Here is a 15,049-nt window from a genome sequence, read left to right on the forward strand (position 1 = left end):
ACCAGCTGCCAAACTCATCAAAATGCATTTTTTACTCCAGCCAGCTGCCAGTGTGCTTGTTCACAAATTCAGTGATAGAACAAGAAGACAAGGGTCATTGGGATGTGAAGGACTAACACTGAAGATGTCAGGTTATAGGGAAATAGAGTATGGTGACATTTTCCTCCTAATCTCTGAAAAATAAGCTTGATTGTGACAGTATGAATGATTGTGGAAATGGTTTTAAAAAGCAACGTATATTTGGTTCACCTTAATATTTTGATGAAAAATTGATATTTTTTTAATACCATAACATCATTACCAAGGAATTGTTTTTTGTAGGTTGTTCATCTCCCGATAATGGTGGATGTAGCCAGCTCTGCATCCCTCTTAGCCCAGTATCCTGGGAATGTGGCTGCATTCCGGGGTATGACCTACAACTGGACAAAAAGAGCTGTACAGCCTCAGGTTAGTGCTGTGAACATTTGAAAGTGTGTCTCTGCAAAAAAGATTATGTGAAAAACAACATTTTATTTAGAAAGTGTTAAATTGCTTTTGGCTTCTGCATAGAAAGTCTGATTTTTTTAAAATTTTAGAAATGGAAAACAAATCACATTATAAATATAAATAACATAAATTAACATTAAATAAATAATAATTCTGTGTTTGAGGAACATTTTGAAGTTAATTAGTGTTAAGCAAAGATTTACTATAACATCAGGTATGGCATTCCAGTATATGTGAAAGTCATAACCAGAATAGTCTTAAGACACTTTATAGTTAAGGGGCATTTAATAAATCTTTGTAGATTGATTTGATTTTTATCTCTCTGGTAAATGTAATAATCATAATACTTTGACAAGTTCTGTCCTTTTCATGACAAAATTTAATATGAAGTTGTGTGCTTCAACTATTTTTTCATCTTCTGATATTACATCTCATGTCCTTCAACAGCCTTGGAAATCCTAGATTTATGCCAAATTGATTTAATCTCTCCTGAGGTTCATTATGCCTGTAACCTGGGATAACATAGTGATGAGCCTACAGAGCTTGCCTTAGACCCTCGTACCCTTAACTTCTCAGGGCCTTAGTTAATATAGCATAATCTGAGCTCTGAAAATTATCAGGGGTCTAGTTATTAACTCACATAATGATACCTCCATTTTAAAACTGTCCAGACCAGAGAGGGTATTTTTTGGACATGAATTAATACAGTCTGCTAATAATGTTTCAATATGTGTGAATCAAGGAGATTACACAGCATAAGACTTACATCATTTAGTTAAGATGTTTGTTACTTAACACTGTCTCTTTCTATAAGTAATTTGCATTTTAAAAGCAGGCACCTAGACAGGGAGGAAACCAGTGATGAAATTCTGGCCATAAGTCACCTCATGGAAAAGGAAGTCTTCTTGCCTGTCTTAACCTACACCGTACAGGTGGGAAATTAAGAAACAAGTACTGCAGAAATTAAGGAAGAGGGTACAATGAATGGGAAGGGTCAGAAGTGCCTTTTGGGTTCCAAGGCATATTTTAAATGCAACCATATTTAAATTTGGTTATTAGGACCACCACCGTTTTTGCTGTTTGCCAATTCTCAAGATATTCGACACATGCATTTTGATGGAACAGATTATGGAACCCTGCTCAGCCAGCAAATAGGAATGGTTTTTGCCCTAGATCATGACCCTGTGGAAAATAAGGTATGGTTTTGCTGCTTGGACAGATGTGGCTGTGCTTTAAGGACAGAGTAGAGGATTTTATCCTAACAGATGACCTGGGTTACTTGAAAATCCCCTGCTAAGCTCAGAACAATTAGGCAAAGAAAAATTTAAATGTAGATATTAAAACATCACTTGAGAAAGTTTTAAGGATGTTTCTGTTATCATAACCCTACCCTGTTCCTTGCTGTGATTCAGCCATTTTATTGGGGATAATTTGAACAGAATCTGAAGTTTAGTTTCCTCTTTGGAAATAAGAATAGGAAGCTAGCACAGTGCCATACACACAGGAAGAGCACCATAAATAGGTTTTTATTTATTTGTGTTTTGGGAGAAATAGGAGGTTGAGGTGCAGCATAGGAAGTATGGATTACTAACTTGCATTTAATACATGTCCTTAAGGGAGGAAATTCAGTGACCTCCTAACCATGAAAACCAAGAAACATGTTTTACAGCTCATGTGTGAATGGCAGTCTAACACAACATTATTTATATAATAATTTTACATGAAGTTTTTTTTGTATAAACATTAGAATTTCTAAATTATCAACCCAATCAGCTGACGATTTGGTCTTTAATTTCTTGTTATCTTTATGCTAGGTTAGAATGTGCTTGAAATGATATGTTACAGTATCTTCTGGAGATGAATCAGCCAATAATTTTGAAGTTGCATAGTTATTAATCTCCCTCCATAATGATTTAGTTGTTACTAGATGGTGCATTAATTCCTAGAATTTTAAAACTTGTGCTTTTGTTTCTTCTTGATTTGAAACATTCTGGTAAATGGCCAAAAGAGACAGAGTGAAGCAAATTGATTCTGTGTTTAATTGGTATGGATTGATAGCCAAATATAACTATTTTTGCAAATAGAAGTTTTGTAATTAAATACTAGCAAACAGTTCTTTTTTTTTCTATGAACTGAATCTATTTGACTCCATAGAAGAATTATATTAACAGGAAAAAATTAATAGAATCAGTTCAAGATTCATTTATTACCAAATTAGTTTTTTCCCACACAGTCAGTATTTTTTACAACTAGGTGAATAAGGAAACCTAAAATGAACTCTAAGTCATGTGGTTTATTCATGGTTTTTCATTTCTCTGGTAAATGTTCTCATTTGCTTGCTTCTCAAACTGTGGTCCTTAGACCAGTGATATCAACATGACCTGGAGCGTGTTAGAACTGCAGATTCTCAGGCTCCACTGCGACCACTGAATCAGAATCTGCATTTTAACAAGATTCCCAGGTGATTCGTGTACACATTTGAGTGAGAAGCAGAGCACTAGCAGAGTATTTTTTAATATAATAAGTGCCCATTTTTGTATTATGGAATAGAACCTTTTCTATTTTATCCAGAAAGCTGATAATCCTTTATTTAATTACCATTTTATGAATATTCTCATTATTGATGATAGGTTTATGTACATATATGTACTCACAGTTAATATTCCACATATGCTATCATTAAATTGTCAGCTAACCCATAGCAATTTTTTATTCTTGTACCTGTTCGATAGTCTGCATACTAGACTGAAAAAGAACTTTGCATCTTCAAGGTATGTTCTGTTGGACAAAATCTATTAATTAAAATGGAATTATCTACAGTTAGAGATGAAAGGAACTTTAGCAAATACCTAGTCTCACTTTGTCATTTTTATAGCTGAGAGAATTGAGATTAAATGGCTTAACCATGTACACTGTTATTGGGAACGTAAATTGGTGCAGCCACTGTGGAAAACAGTATGGAGGGTTCTCAATAAACTAAAAATAAACCCAGCAATATAACCCAGCAGTTCCACTCCTGGGTATATATCAGAAAAAAACAAAAACACTAATTCAAAAAGATACATCCACCCAAATGTTCATAGCAGAATTATCTACAATATCCAAGATATGGAAGCAACCTAAGTATCCATCAGCAGATGAATGGATAAAGAAGATGTGGTACCTACACACACACACACACACACATATACACACAATGGAATACTACTCAGCCATAAAAAAGAGTGAAATTTTGCCATTTGAAGCAACATGGATGGACTTGGAGGGTATTATACTCAGTGAAATAAGCCAGACAGAGGAAGACAAATACTGTATGTTATGACTTATATGTGTAATCCAAAAAATACAACAAACTAGTGAATATAAAAAGAAAGAAGCAGACTCACAGTTATAGAGAACAAACTAGTAGTTACCAGTAGGGAAAAGGAAGTGGGGAGGGGCAATATAGGCGGAGGGGATTAAGAGGTACAAACTATTATGTAAAAAATAAGCTACAAGGGTATATTGTACAACACAGGGAATATAGCCAGTATTTTATAATAACTATAAATGGAACATAAACTTTAAAAATTGTGAATCACTATATTATATACCTATAACTTATATAATATTGTACATCAACTACACTTCAATTTTAAAATAAATAAAATGCTTTAACCAAGGCAATCAAACAAATAAGTGTCAAAACTGGGAGAGGAAGCTGTGTCTCCTGACTTGCAGTGAAGTGGAATCCTGTGAATCAAGCAGTAGAAGTTAAAGCTCAGCTTGCAGCCCCCATTAAACTACTCATCTTTGTTCCCTTTCAGGCTGTAGGAGCCGTTAGAGTTCAAGTATGATGGCTTTGTTATTGACCAATGATCAAAGATAAGCAAATTACCCATAGCAATAGAAATATGTGCCAGGCACAAGGCTAAGAACTTATATATATAAAACTAATGTGCTTCATAGTATTATCCCCATTTTACCAATGAGGAAACAACCTCTGAGACCCTGATAAACTTGCTTAAGTTTACACATGTCTGGGAAGCAACCGAGGTGGAGTTCAGTTCCAGGTGTGTCTATCTCCAAAGCCCAGCTCTTAACTATTGTACTGTATAATATAAAGATTTACTGACCTCATTTGTATATATTCCACATTAAGTTTTTAAACAAATCAAACTGAAATGCCTGTGTTCTCTTTTGTAGATATACTTTGCCCATACAGCCCTAAAGTGGATAGAGAGAGCAAATATGGATGGTTCCCAGCGAGAAAGGCTTATTGAGGAAGAAGTAGGTGTGCCAGAAGGTCTTGCTGTAGACTGGATTGGTCGTAAATTCTATTGGACAGACAGAGGGTAGGTTTCCTCTTTCAGTTTTAAGCCACATGGGAGGGGAGTGATTGGACAGGTAATACAGCTGGCTTCATCCTCCACTTTGAACACAGGAAAATGTTGCTGGGCACCTGACAGGGATTGGAGGAAATATGCCCCCAGTGCTGTCCACAGTCCCTCCACCTCCTCCCCACCACCAAACAGGACATTCCTCCTCTTTTGTTTTTTTTTTGCGGTACGCGGGCCTCTCACTGTTGTGGCCTCTCCCATTACGGAGCACAGGCTCCAGACGCGCAGGCTCAGCGGCCATGGCTCACGGGCCCAGCCGCTCCGCAGCATGTGGGATCTTCCCTGACTGGGGCACGAACCTGCGTCCCCCTCATCGGCAGCCGGACCCTCAACCACTGTGCCACCAGGGAAACCCGACATTCCTCCTTTTAATCAAGACTCTATCTTTCATCAGGGTCTGTATCCATGGGCAAGTTTTGAGGACCAAGAAAGCAGCATGTGTTTTTGCATTTCAGGCTATTGGTTGTAATCAGGGAAACACAAAACCTGTATGGATATAATCAGCAAGCATTCTCTGAGCATCTGCTGTGGATTGGGCTCTCTCCTTGGTAGCATGGGAGATACATAGGAGCATGAGAAGCGCTCCATGTTTCCAGTCACCTTACAGTTTAGCCAGGGAGATAAGACACATGTACACAGGGAAAACTAATACAAATGCTTGGTCTAAATCTCAAGAAATATCATAAGGTCATGCATAAATAATTGCCAAATAAAGGATGGATACTCCCAGAGGGGGCTCTGGAAGGGGCTTCAGGGATCAACTTCCCCTTCATTTTACAGGTGGGGAAACAAAGGCTCAGAAAGGCTAAGTGATTTATTCAAGGTTGCACAACATTTAAGTGACAAGTCTTGCTAGAACCCACATTTTGGCTCTCAGGGTGGGAGAGATGGCCTGTTTCCCTCTGATGGGCAACAACAGGACCAGAGAGAAGTTGTGGTGTGTCTGTCCTCTGGGCACACTGCTCTTGGGGCTGCAAGAAGCACAGCTGCACTTGGTGTGTGTTTGTGTGTGTGTGCGTGTGTGCATGTGTGGCCTTGTCAGCCCCAAGAATGGGGCAGGAGAAGGGGGAAGAAGGAAGCGGCTGCATCCTTTGTGTGTGCTAATGAGAGCCCACTTCCTGCTTCTGAGCAAGAAGGAGCCAGCCATGGCGTACCTCACAGAAGAAGGTTAGAGATTCCATGCTCTGGGATACTTTCTCAGAGTAACTTAAAGCTATGGAGTGACCTGGTGGCCAACCCAAACTTCTGGCACCTCTGCAACCTTGTTAAAGTAAAAGAAGAGAGAATTAATTAGGGTTTCACCTCTGAAATCAGTGGTCCCAACATAGAGGAAGAAGTCCCAGGGAATGGATTTATGTGCTTGAGGGTAGGCTTTCTATGTCCCAGAAAATCTCTTTTGGTCTGGATAACCCATGGGAAACAGACTTTTAAACATGAGCCAGATGCATGATGTGGTGCTCAGTTATCAATAATATGGCATTTCTATAACCAGAGTGAGTATATTTTAAATAATTCGTTCAGTCATTTGTTCATTCATTTAACCATACCTTCATTCCATTACTTTATCCTTTGGGTATTTATTCATTTATTGAATAACTGAAATGCACCAGATACTGCACTAAGAGCTTTGTATCCATATTGACTCCCCAAAAGGTAAGTCTTCTTATCCCCAATTTAAAGATTAAAAAATTGAGAATCAAAGAGGTAAAATAACTTTCCTAAGGTCAAGCAGCCAGCAAGTACTGGTTCTGGAATATGAACTCAAGGATGACCATTTCCAAAGCTTGTGTTTTTAATAATCATAGTACGTACTGCCCTCTACAACCAGGGTCAGTTAAATGTCCATGACCCAGTGTCACATAACAAATGAAAGTCAACTTCAGTTACAACAATGCTAAAAATCTTAATAATGGTCTTCTCTGTTTTGAACCTACTTAAAAGGACATTTAAAATATTAGCTGCGCATAATAACAGAGCTTGTGCACGGCTGTTCTAGGAAACGTTGATTAGGACAGCAGATGTCTGGCACTTTTGGCCCCTCTAAGCATGCCGGGTCTCCCCATATTTCCCACATTTGCACGGCACTTCTAATTTTACGTGTTTGATGAATAGCACCCTAGTACCTACTGCTGAGGCAATGCCTTCAGGAGATAGACAGACACCACCGTATCCCAGAGGATCAGACCTCAAATTCTCTAGTTCATTGACTTGAGTAATAACAAGCCTTTCTCATGTCCTCGGCAGCTGCTAAGAGAAAACCTTTAATTTGTCTGGAAATGAAAGGTTTATAGTTTGAAAACCTTCATATTAGCTAGAAATTGGATTTAAATAACTGGGATTCCAAGCTTGTGATATTAGATTATATAGTAACTCTTAACCAAGTAAAAGAACCAGAATGGATGCTTACAGTTTACATTGGCTTAGGAAAAGACAGATTCAAATTAACATCTAACTCTAGGAAGGAAGCAGATTGATAATTCCACTGACAGTGCTATTATTTAGTATTAAGGAATCCTGATTCCCAAAGTCAAACGCCTAGTAAAAAGAATCAAGAGGGAAACAATATATCTGTTTGCTCATCCTTTTGAGGTAACAAAAACTACCATGAGGTAAAAAATCACTCTCCTAGGGTTCTGGATGGACAACTCTTGCCCTGGAAATAGGGTGGGTTTAGAGGATCCCAGTGGTGGCACTGAGACCAATTAGATAACAAGTATGAAGAGAAAGATACGCTACTAGATTAAGGGTTATGCTTGAACTCACGTGAACCCAAATGTCCGCCCTTGTCCTTGCTGTCTCATGACCAACACTGGCGTTCAAGATGTGCTTTGTGGCTGAATCAAATAGAAGTGTGTTATTGGGTCACCCCCCTTGGGGAGCTTTGAGAGTAAATTCCAGCAATCCTGCCCGAGACAGCTCCAGAGTCAGGAGCTTATGTCGGTCTCAATTCTCATCACCTTACTCCTGCTCAGAACAGTAAGAATTTAGAGATGATGTAACAATGAGATCAGAACTGACAGTTTTATTTCCCCTGGTCACAAGCAAGTGGCTTCAGAATTCCTTCCCTCAAGGGGACAGGCACAGTGACAGTTGTGACTGAGTGAATTTGACACATGGAGTTCAAAAATACCTTCCACTTAATCTGGGAATAAAATTATCTTTTAAAAGTGGTGCTGGAGTATAAATGATTTCAAATTATCCACTACCCCGAGTTGGTAGTTTGCAAAGTGTATTTGGCCCAACCCAGGCCCTGAGCCAATTTTACCTTTATCTCCCTCCTGCATATGGTCCATGAGGAAGATCAAGCCCTGGCCCCCATCTAGAAAGGGCACTTGAACAAGCCACCTGCAGAAGGTCTCCTGAGTGTTTTGTAGCACAGAGAGGAGGGACTGGTCTTGCCCTGTGTTTCTGGGTAGGTGGCACGAGGTGGGGAAGGGAGGTTCTTTTTTTTTTTTTTTTTTTTTTTTTTGCGGTACGTGGGCCTCTCACTGTTGTGGTCTCTCCCGTTGCGGAGCACAGGCTCCGGACGCGCAGGCTCAGCGGCCATGGCTCACCGGCCCAGCCGCTCCACGGCATGTGGGATCTTCCCAGACCGGGGCACGAACCCGTGTCCCCTGCATTGGCAGGCGGACTCTCAACCACTGCGCCACCAGAGAAGCCCAGGGAGGTTCTTTTTAATCTCCTCTGTTGTGGTCCTGCCTGCTCAGGGAACCTGCTGGGGCTCACAGTGCACTCCCGCAAGTCACCTGCACTGAGTCTGCCAGTCGCATTCTTTACAGTCTCTGCATTGCAGTTCCCTCTCCCTCTCTTCCCTGCCCATTCTCCTCCCTCCCCACCCCCTTCAGTCTCCCTCCCCTTTGCTCTCCAGCTGATCTCTAACTCTTTAAGGACAGAGCTGGGTTTTGTTTACTATTGTATCTCCAGTGCTTAGGTCAATCCTTGACACACACTAGGTGCTGAGGAAGTGTCTATTTGATCATCAAGATTTGTTTGACAAATAAATGGAAAAATTAGAAGCAAGAATTTTCTCCCCTGCCAGATTCCAAAGAGTTATTATTATTTTTTAATGTAAAGAGTAGCAAAGAGTATTTCAGTACTCCCATTTGTCTTAGAATCAGATGGAAGAAAATTAAAGTCAGTGTAAGTCTTCTCCTACTGTCCTTGTGTTGGTTGTCTCTGTGGCCCTTCGAGGTCTACTCTCCTTCCTCCCTGTGATCTGTGAACACCAGGCTGAGGCTTTTATTGGTTCTGCCAGGAGCTGGGAGGTTGTGAAGAGAAAGGGATGGTGGCATTTGCACTTCCTGGCTTTATCCCTGCCAGGCCACCAACACAGACCCCCCTTACCTTACCCTTTCACGGTGTATTTTAATTGCTTGGGATAAATATTGGGAAACTAATTTAAACGCTGTGTTAAAAAAAAACAATAGACTTTGCGTAAGTGTTACTCCTGACGTGTGTGTGTTCATGTGCACACCTGTGATAGGGGAGTTTAGAACGCGTATTTTGCTTTTCAGTAATCAACAGGGAAAACAAGTATTTTTGTTTAAAAAGTAAACTTGATAAAAAAATAAAGTTGATATAAAAAGCCCCTTTATATTACATGCATTTTAGGAAATCTCTCATTGAAGGGAGTGATTTAAATGGGAAGTATCGTGAAATAATCATTAAGGAGGACATCTCTCAGCCACGAGGACTTGCTGTTCATCCAATGGCCAAGTAAGTATTTGTGAAAATAAGGCCCTTTCTGTGGAGGTCATAGGACAGTTTATGTTTGATGCGCTAGTGTCCAAAATTTGTCTTAAGACCTCAGGTGCTCAGTGGAATCAGAAACCAAGAAAATCCATGAGATTTGTTCAAATGTTCAGAAATGGTATGGCTAGCATAAATTTCTCATCCTTTTAATGTCTTTTGATTTGTTTTTCCCATAGAAAACTTTATTGTTTCGATACCCTTTCATTTTAAGCAAATTCAATTTCTTTTTGAAAAGAAGTGGGTTGTAATCAATGAGGCATAAGCCCCTTACACTATGTACTTTCTTTAAAAACTATATTGTTTCTTGAGAGAGGATGATATTTGGATTGCATGGCTTATGAATTCTATTTAGAAAAATCATGAGTTCCAGTGATAGGTCATTCCTAGATTTAGGGAAGAAGAAAGAGAAATCATGAAATATTAGGAGGCTCTATGTTGTTAATTGTGAATTAGTGACAAATGTTGGTTTAAGTTTAGAGAATTAAGTTAAGGAGAATAACTAATTCCTTCCTAGTTAAAAATCAAGGATAAAAGGTCATTCTATTTTATTTATAATGGAAATTTTATGATGGTCTGTGGGAAATAATAAACTGGTAGATATAGATAATTAATTTGGAGCCAGCCACATGATTCAAACAATGAGAATGTAACCATCTCTAAACAAACCAGTGAAAAGATATTGAACCATATTGAGTTCAAAAAATGTGCCTCAGCACCTGATTTACAGAACTTAAAATTGACCAAGTTAACTGAGTACATAGTATAAAACAGGATAATTGATAAATATGCTCTTCCCTTTACGTTGTAATTTTACACATACAGAAAGTTTTACATATGCATAGCAGAGGGACAGGCTAGCAAGATTCCATTGCCTTTTGTAGCATGAAACGCTGATTTAAGAATATGCACTCAAACACCTTTGGTTAGTAATATACTACAAGTTTTTAAGCTAACAATTCCTTTTTTATCCAATCATCTGAGCCTTAATTCAGCATTTTCTGTCCAAGTTGTACATAGAGAAGGTAATGTTTTGCTTTTGAAAATTATGTGTCCAATATTCAGTGCTATACTTTCTCTTTCTGTATTCCTTGGTGTACCACTTTAGTTTATGCTAAAGTGATTTACATTGATGTTTTTCATAATGAAAGAATAAAAGAAGTTTTTTTCCTTGCAAGTTTTATTTGTGGTATGCTTTCTTGATTAAAGGAGATTATTCTGGACTGAGATGGGGATTAATCCACGAATTGAAAGTTCTTCCCTTCAAGGCATTGGCCGACTGGTTATAGCTAGCTCAGATCTGGTCTGGCCCAGTGGAATAACAATTGATTACTTAACTGACAAGTTGTACTGGTGCGATGCCAAGCAGTCTGTGATTGAAATGTCCAATCTGGATGGTTCAAAACGCCAAAGACTTGCCCAGAACGATGTAGGTGAGGCTTTGGAATGGGTGATTTCTTCAACTTGATTGAGTGTTGATGAGTGTTAAATACAAAATGTGTTTACACACACACACACACACACACTCACCACCCTCCCACACACACACCCTTAAACATATGGTGAGAAAGGAATACAGACAAAATAACAGATTTCTCCAGAGATTTATGAGCTACAAAGATTACTTTAACACTGGAATATTGGATAAAAAATAGTGATGCATAATCATTTCTCTTTGCCAAGGTTTCTTAAAATCAGAATGAAAATATTAACCATTTTAAAACTTCTTTAAGAATAAGAACTTGTTCAGTTACTATCATTTCTTATGTTTTCTCAAATGTCATTTTCACAAGTGATAGTATCACCTTTAGCCATTCATGTGTAAAGGTTAATACAGTTTTCCCTCCTAGTATATTTTCAGATTTTGCATGGGGTGTCATGTATTTTCATAAAGAGTTTCGAAACACTGTAGCCTATGCTAACTGTTAAAAGAGAAGTACAAACTGTTATGACATTATATAGCAGTAGGAGATTCATTTTGACTCAGGGAATCTGCAAAGACAGTATTTGAACTGGACCATGTGGTAAATAGATGGTGATAAAACATTATCATTTGAGATAAGGCTGCAAAAATTGGTCTTTGTATGTTAGTACTGCCAGAATATGTTAACTGAAATTAATTCTGAACGTACTAGGGAGCCATTGCATATTCTTAAGCAGGAAATGTATCTGATAATATTGGTATATCAGGATAACCACTTAGGTAACAGTATAAGTGTTGGATTGGAATTTGGAGAGAAGGAAATGAGTTAGGAGGTTATGATAATTGTTCAGTCAACAGTTAATAAAGGCCTGAGCTAGAAGATTGCCATTTAAAAAGTAGAATAGAGGATTAGAATATTACAAAAATCACTGTGAATGAAAAACCGAGAGGATTTGGTAACAGATTGGATGTCGAAATGAAAGCCAGGGTGATGTTAGAGATGCTTTGGAAACTTAGAAACTGGTTGGTTGGGAAGATGAAAAAACATGGTCTCTCTCTTTTAGGAAGAAGCTAACAAACTAATAATCCATGTAAGGTATTCATTTTGCCCTTTCTCTTTGGTAATGAATTTCTAGATTTGTATTATACATTAAATAGATCAAGAGAAATATAATTAAAAATTTTACATACTTCCAAGCTTCTTTAAAAATTGACATACTTCACAATAAATTATAAGCTTGTGTACAGTTGTAGACTTTTATCATCCATGTGCCATTATAGGAAGTGGAGATACAGTGGAGAGTAAAACAATTATGGTTCCTGTGAAGTCATGGAGTCTAGTAGGGGAGACGTACATTGTTAAAAAATACATCTCCCAAATAAATGTAAAGTTATAGTTTTGATATTTGGAGGTATAAAGGGATTTGGAAATTCCTAACTAGAATGTAAAGTCAACATATTCTAAACCAAAAAAGCATAGGAGATATTTTGTAAATAATTTGTATTGCTATAATCTGTGACTAATGCAACTTCCTATTAAATACAAATACAAATAATCTGTTATGTGAACATCTAAATAACCGTTCTCACCATTACAGTGCCATCTACTGGTACTTCAACTGTGGCTCTCCTATAAACAAACAATAAGGAAGATTATATCTAATGTGGGGTTTGTGTTGAAAAACAATAGCTAATTCTGTCACATACTACAACATAGATGAACCCTGAGGACGTTTTGCTAAATGAAATAAGCCAGTCACAGAAGACCAATATTGTATGATTCTACTTACTTAGGGTATCTAGAATAGGCACACTTATAGAAACAGAAAGTAGAATAGCATTTGCCAGGGCCTAGGGGGAGGGGGGAAACAGGAAGTTGTTTAATGGGTATAGATTTTCAGTTTTGCAAGATGAAAAAATTTCTGGAAATTGGTTGCACAACAACGTGAATGTATTTAACATGACTGAAACTGTGGGTTAAGTCTTAGGCTTAGATGATAAATTTTGTATTATGTGTTTTTTATCACAACAAACAAAACAAAACAATAACTATATGGAAAATTCCCTTCCTGCCTTTATGGCTTTAATTTGGGACAAAGGCTAGAGACCCAAATGAATCTTAATGGCCCTGGTCAATAATGATGGGTGGAGATTCATTTCACCTGGAAAAATCGTTCGAGTTTGCTGCCAGTAGAGGGAGACATTCACCCTAATCCACCAAATCCATTGTTCATTAGCAAAAAGATTGGCCTGGGGAATGTGACTGGATGTGATAAAAGCTTCCAAACCTAGGGGTCCTTAGCTTTAGCCTCTAACCACTTGAGATAGTATATTAAAACATTTCCCTAAATACTGGAATATCTTATCAGAGCAGTTTCAGTGGCATGGAGAGGTGGGTTTAGTAGAGGTAGGATCAGAAGAAGCCACTTAGGGGTTGATTGGAGACATGAAAATGGAAGCAGCAGATAATAAATAACTTCCAAAAAACTTGTCTGAGAAGGGAAGGAAAGAGACAAAAAGAAGTTAGAGGGGTCAAGGGGATGAGGGAATTAAGATAGGAGAGACCTGAATATATTACTCAGCTAAGGGAAAGAAGCTGGTAAGATGAAGAGAATAGAAGAGAATTAATGTAAATGAAAGGAGTAATTGACAGAACAAAGTCCTAGAGAAGGCAGGAGCACAGTCAATGGACTAATTTTAGTTAAGAGGAGAGATAGGAAAGGAAATATATTGGTGGAGATGGGATTTGAGGAGGCTGTTATTCAATTACCTTAGATTTTTTAAAATGTTGTAAAAATCTCAATTTACAGCAACCTGTAAATTTAGTCTACTACTTATTACTGCCATTCAAAAGACAAGGAACCTAAGGCAGAGAGGGGTAAAATAACTTACCCAACTTACCCAGTCAAGTTGTTTAGTCTATAAATAGTGACAGAATCACTGAACACGGAAACATTCCTGCCCTGGTCTCCTTCTTTTTTTTTTTTTTTTTTTGCGGTATGCAGGCCTCTCACTGTTGTGGCCTCTCCCGTTGTGGAGCACAGGCTCCAGACGCGCAGGCTCAGCGGCCATGGCTCACGGGCCCAGCCACTCCGTGACATGTGGGATCTTCCCGGACCAGGGCATGAACCCGTGTCCCCTGCATCAGCAGGTGGACTCTTAACCACTGTGCAACCAGGGAAGCCCTGGTCTCCTTCTTATTGGTGTTATTATGTCAATCACCCACATTCTCCCACTCTCTGAATGCTGGATGACCATGGGCTTTGCTAGGACTTCATACCACCAGGCTCCCATTCTAAGAAGAGGTTCCCTCATCATGTGGGTTCTCCTTGATGTAGGTGGCTCAAGGAAGTGGCTCATACATTGCTTAGCAGCTGTATTAAAGAATTGATTTAGTGTAGGAATTGGGTATATGTTTCAGGCCTTGTCCTTTTAAAAATATTCATGGCAAAGACAAGATATTTATAATGGATCTCAACTGTTTCCAGGTCACCCATTTGCTGTGGCTGTGTTTGAGGATCATGTGTGGTTCTCTGATTGGACTATGCCATCGGTAATAAGGGTGAACAAGAGGACTGGCAAAAATAGGGTACGTCTCCGAGGCAGCATGCTGAAGCCCTCATCACTGGTTGTAGTTCATCCATTGGCAAAACCAGGTACACTGGACACAGTCTTTCTTTGACTGGCATCTGCAACTATTTTAATTGTTTGATGGCAGGGAAGGGTGTGTGTGTTGCACTTCTCACTAATTTGGGTAGATGTTAAGATCTCCTGAGATTTGGATTTCGTTTAAACTAAGATAGTCTGGTAATAAGTTTGGGCTTTATCCCTCCAACCTCAACTTTTCTTCTCCTGAGTAGCTTTTACTTATTTGCTCCTTTTCAAAGACTTTTGGGTTAAAGGCACTAAGGGCAGGGGCAGGGATGTGTTGGGGGAGTGATTTAGAAACCCGCAGTGGAAGCTTCTGCCTACACTGGGCTTTTCCCCACCTCCTGAGAATGCAAGTGAGTGA

General features: G+C 38.7%; 1 protein-coding gene across 1 annotated transcript in view; it reads left to right on the forward strand.

Moving 5' to 3' along the window:
- Positions 1-15,049, forward strand: part of EGF (epidermal growth factor) — a 92,909-nt gene that overhangs the window by 48,943 nt on the left and 28,917 nt on the right. The window contains exons 9-14 of the mRNA XM_081225522.1: positions 322-447; positions 1,546-1,682; positions 4,672-4,820; positions 9,477-9,581; positions 10,824-11,047; positions 14,526-14,693. Of these exons, the coding sequence (XP_081081648.1) occupies positions 322-447; positions 1,546-1,682; positions 4,672-4,820; positions 9,477-9,581; positions 10,824-11,047; positions 14,526-14,693 (909 nt within the window). The remainder of the gene's footprint in view (positions 1-321; positions 448-1,545; positions 1,683-4,671; positions 4,821-9,476; positions 9,582-10,823; positions 11,048-14,525; positions 14,694-15,049) is intronic.

This window comes from Mesoplodon bidens, assembly GCF_964165515.1.
Source record: "Mesoplodon bidens genome assembly, chromosome: 1".
NCBI classification, from domain to species: domain Eukaryota; kingdom Metazoa; phylum Chordata; class Mammalia; order Artiodactyla; family Ziphiidae; genus Mesoplodon; species Mesoplodon bidens.